General features: G+C 65.6%; 1 protein-coding gene across 1 annotated transcript; it reads right to left on the reverse strand.

Annotated features, from left to right (window-relative positions):
- Window positions 1–501: 501 nt before the first annotated feature.
- On the reverse strand, window positions 502–1,754 carry POU3F1 (POU class 3 homeobox 1). The gene has a single exon (XM_060258478.1). The coding sequence runs from the start codon at window positions 1,673–1,675 to the stop codon at window positions 518–520; it is 1,158 nt and encodes a 385-aa protein (XP_060114461.1). The 5' UTR covers window positions 1,676–1,754; the 3' UTR covers window positions 502–517.
- Between the last annotated feature and the right edge of the window lie 2,121 nt (window positions 1,755–3,875).

Consider the following 3,875-nt stretch of genomic DNA (forward strand, 5'->3'; position numbering starts at 1 on the left):
GGCGTCCGCGGGGCCGTTTGGAAATCGCCTCCTCCCCCCCTCCTCCACATTCTCCCGCCGGGAGCGACCGGTGAGCAGCCCCCTCCCCCCCATACCTTGCCTCTCCTCCCTTCCATGTTGAGGGCCGGGAGCTCCAAAGCAACGCGAGGGGACCTTTGGTCTAGCGCTCCTCACCCGCCGCCGGGCGGCTTTTTGCGCTCAGCCGGAGCAAGTTTGGTTGTTTTATCGTTGGTGGGGTTTTGTGTTGTTGTTTTTTTGGAAGTTCAAAATAAATACAGCGATTTAAATTAAAAAGAGAGTCGGCGGCCTGCCGGCTGAAGGAATAAATTAACGCGCCTCTCCCGCCGCCCCCGCCCTTGCGCTCTGTCCCCCCGTCCAGGAGGCGAGAGCTTTCCTAGTGCCGGCGGTCGGCCGCGGCCCACCCCGAGGGCGCGTCCGGCGGCGGCGGCGGCAGCAGCAGCCAGTCCCCGCAGCCGCTCCAGTCCAGCAGTCCTTCCGCGGAGCCGCCGCGGCTCAGTCATTGCACGGGGCTCTGGAGCGTGTGGTGGAGCTGCGGCGAGGCGTCGGGCTGTGAATAAACGTCCTCCATAGCGGGCGGGTGGGGGCCGCCGGCGGGCGTCATGCGCTTCTCCTTCTGCCGCCGGTTGCAGAACCAGACGCGCACCACCTCCTTCTCCAGCTGCAGAGTGTCCGCCAGCGAGGTGATCTCGTGGGCCGAGGGCTTGGGGCACTTGAGGAAGTGGCTCTCGAGGGCGCCCTTGACGCCCACCTCGATGGAGGTGCGCTTCTTGCGCTTGCGGCCCTGCGCGGCGATCTTGTCCAGGTTGGCCGGGCTGCCCGTGCTCGAGTCGGTCTCCTCCAGCCACTTGTTGAGCAGGGGCTTGAGCTTGCACATGTTCTTAAAGCTCAGCTGCAGCGCCTCGAAGCGGCAGATGGTCGTCTGCGAGAAGACGTTGCCGTAGAGGGTGCCCAGCGCCAGGCCCACGTCGGCCTGCGTGAAGCCCAGCTTGATGCGCCGCTGCTTGAACTGCTTGGCGAACTGCTCCAGGTCGTCGGAGCTGGGCGCGTCCTCGTCCGACGGCGGCTCGTGGCCCGGGTGGCCCAGGTGCGGCGGGGAGCCCTCCAGGTGCGCCTCCGCCGCCTCGTCGTGGAGGTGGGACGGCGCGTGGCCGTGGGACAGGTGCAGGGCTGGCGCCTGCGGGCCCAGCATCCCGTTGAGGCCCGGGTAGGCGGCTTGCGAGTAGAGCAGGGATTGGTGGCCGCCGGCCGTCGGGGACATGGCCGCGGAGCAGCCGCTCAGGTGGTGCGCCTGCCCGCCTTGCGCCCAGTGGCCCCCGCCGCCGCCCCCGCCGCCCGCCGCCTGCTGGTGCACCAAGTGCGAGCGGGAGTGGAAGCCGCCGTCGAGGTCCCCCCGCGGGCCGGCGCCGCCGCCTTTGGCGTGCTCCAGGTGGGCGCCGCCGCCTCCCCAGTCGCCGGTGGCGCCGGGCAGCCACTGGTGGTGCGGCAGGCTGCCGATGGGGTGGCCCGGGGTGGCGGCCAGGCCCTGCAGGTACTCGTGGTGCATCATCTTCTGCACTTCGCGGTACGTGGGGCCCTGGTGGAGGCGCTCGGCGTCGGGCGTGGGCACGGCCAGCAGCGGGCTGCCGCGCGGCAGGTACTGCGCAGTGGTGGCCATGGCGGTGGCGGCGGCGAGGTCGGGTCGGCTGGCTCAGCCCCGCGCTCCGCTCCGCGCCTCTCACTGGGGCCCCCTCGGCGGCGGGGCGCGCTTTAGAGTCCCCGCTCGGCCCCACGCGCCGCCACGCCCCCGCCCGCGCCCCATTGGCTCCGCCGCCCGCCACTGCCAGCCGCCGCCGCGCCTCCATAGGGCGCCCCTCGCCCAGGGTCCCGCCTCCGCCCCGTCTGGAGCCGCCGGCCCGCGGATTGGAGCGAGGGGGCGGCCTCAGCGCCGGGGGAGGCGCTTCCTTCGGGCAGCCGCCACGTGGGGGGGGGGGGGGGAGAAGCGCTCAGTCGCCTGCCCGACGGGACGCGGCAGAGGGGCCCCGAGAGACACAGACCGCCTGCCTGCCTCCCCTCCCCTCCCCTCCCCTCGGGGTCCAGCCATCCGCCGCTCTGGACTCTCCATGGGAACAGCGGAGAGGAGCGGCGCGGGCGGAGGGGGAAGGCTCGCCTCCCTCGCGGCTGCCCAGGTGAGTCCGCTGCTCCGGCCGAGGCGCGGAAGAGGCATTCCTCCCAGCCAGGGGCGCGCCGCCCCCCCTCCGCCCCCTTCGACTGCTCAAGCCGCCGGTTCGATCCGCTGGGCACGCTGGGTCTCCGGGGGAGGGGGTGCTGCTGCTGGGGAGCATCCCGGCGGGCGGAGGAACCCACCCAGCCGGCCACCGGCGGACCTGGGGCTGGTTCCCCTTTTTTCGGCTGTTCACTTTTTGCTTTGGACGGTTGCGCCGTTCTCTCGGGCCGGTTTGGCTTCGCTAGAAGCGTGTCGGGGTGGAATCTGCCCGGCCTGTGCCTTGGATGGTTTCAAGATTCCTGCTAGGTAGGCAGCACACCGCCCCCCCCCCACCCCGCTCCAATGTTTGTGCCCAGCCTCCACCATCGCAAATCTAAGCCCGGCGCCTGGGGTATGTGAAAGGGGCTTCATCGGGCACACCGGAGCATGAGGATGAAACTTGGTGCCGCTTGGCAGCCCTCTGTTATGCAGACGAGGATAAACCGCGTTGCTAAGAATGCTGGCCAAGTTGCAGTCAGGTCGGAGGCATTCCTGTTCAACGTCGAGAGCCCCGGAGGACTTCGCTTCGCCTCCTCCGCAATTAGATTTCTCTCTGAGTCATTTTAACGAGGGTAACAGATAGGCTGTCCTCAGGCAACCGGCTTGCAAAAGCTGGTGTCGTGATAAATTTGTTCACCTTTAAGGTGCCAACAGGTATCTGTTGTTGTTGTTCTTGACTTCGTTTCTAGACTGCCTTCCTCCCCCCTGGGAGCTCAGAACCAGCGTGGTGTTAGTGGTTAAGAGTGTGGAACTAATATATTGGAAGGCCCAGGTTCGAATCCCCACTCTGCCGTGGAAGGTTGCGGCCCTTGGGCCAGACACATGCTCTCAACCTCACCTACCTGGCAGGGTTGCTGTGAGGATAAAATGCGGGAGAGGAGAAGGATGCAAGCAGCCATGGGTCCCCATTTGGAGAATGGCGGGACAAACATAGATTGGACTAATTCATGTAATTCAGTGTGTGTGCTGTTCTCTCTTCCACTTCAGCCTTGCGACAACCTTGTGAGGTAGGTTAGGCTGAGGGTATTTGACTGGCCCCAGGTAGCCCAGTGAGCTTCCACGGCTGAACAGAGACTGGAACCCGGATTGCTGTGTCGCACTGTTTCCCCTGGCCGTTTAGGCTCTTCTCTGGCGCTCCTGGGTTGGGGCACTGGAAGAAACCTGGAACCTTCTTCCTCCCCCTTCTCACTCGGGACACCCTGGTGTGTGATGAAGCTGACCTGATCCTGCTTGGTTTTGGGATGACAGCCAATGAGATCACATGATCCGCACCTAGGACTTCAGTCTTGGGGGAGCGTAAAATGTCTGGGACACTCAGAGCTGGGCTGGTTCTGCTTTGAACGCAGAAGATCACGGAAGCGGCCCTATACTGGTCCATCAGGGTCAGTATGGTCTATTCAGACTGGCAGCTGCTCTCCAGGGTCTCACAGAGAGGTCTTTCACATCACCTACTACCTGATCTTTTTAACTGGAGAGGCTGGGGATTGAACCGGAGACCGAGCAGATGCACTACCGCTGAGCCACACACCCTCCCAGCATGTTCCCCCACAGCCTGGCGGTGTGGTTCTTCAGTGGTTCTTGTGCCTTCTGTTTTTGAAGCGATGTCTCTGCT

The sequence above is a fragment of the Heteronotia binoei genome, chromosome 17 (assembly GCF_032191835.1).
Source record: "Heteronotia binoei isolate CCM8104 ecotype False Entrance Well chromosome 17, APGP_CSIRO_Hbin_v1, whole genome shotgun sequence".
In the NCBI taxonomy this organism is placed as follows: domain Eukaryota; kingdom Metazoa; phylum Chordata; class Lepidosauria; order Squamata; family Gekkonidae; genus Heteronotia; species Heteronotia binoei.

What these genes read in the sequence shown, in the direction of transcription:
- POU3F1 (XM_060258478.1), bottom strand. Translation starts at nt 1,675, where the DNA reads ATGGCCACCACTGCGCAGTACCTGCCGCGCGGCAGCCCGCTGCTGGCC.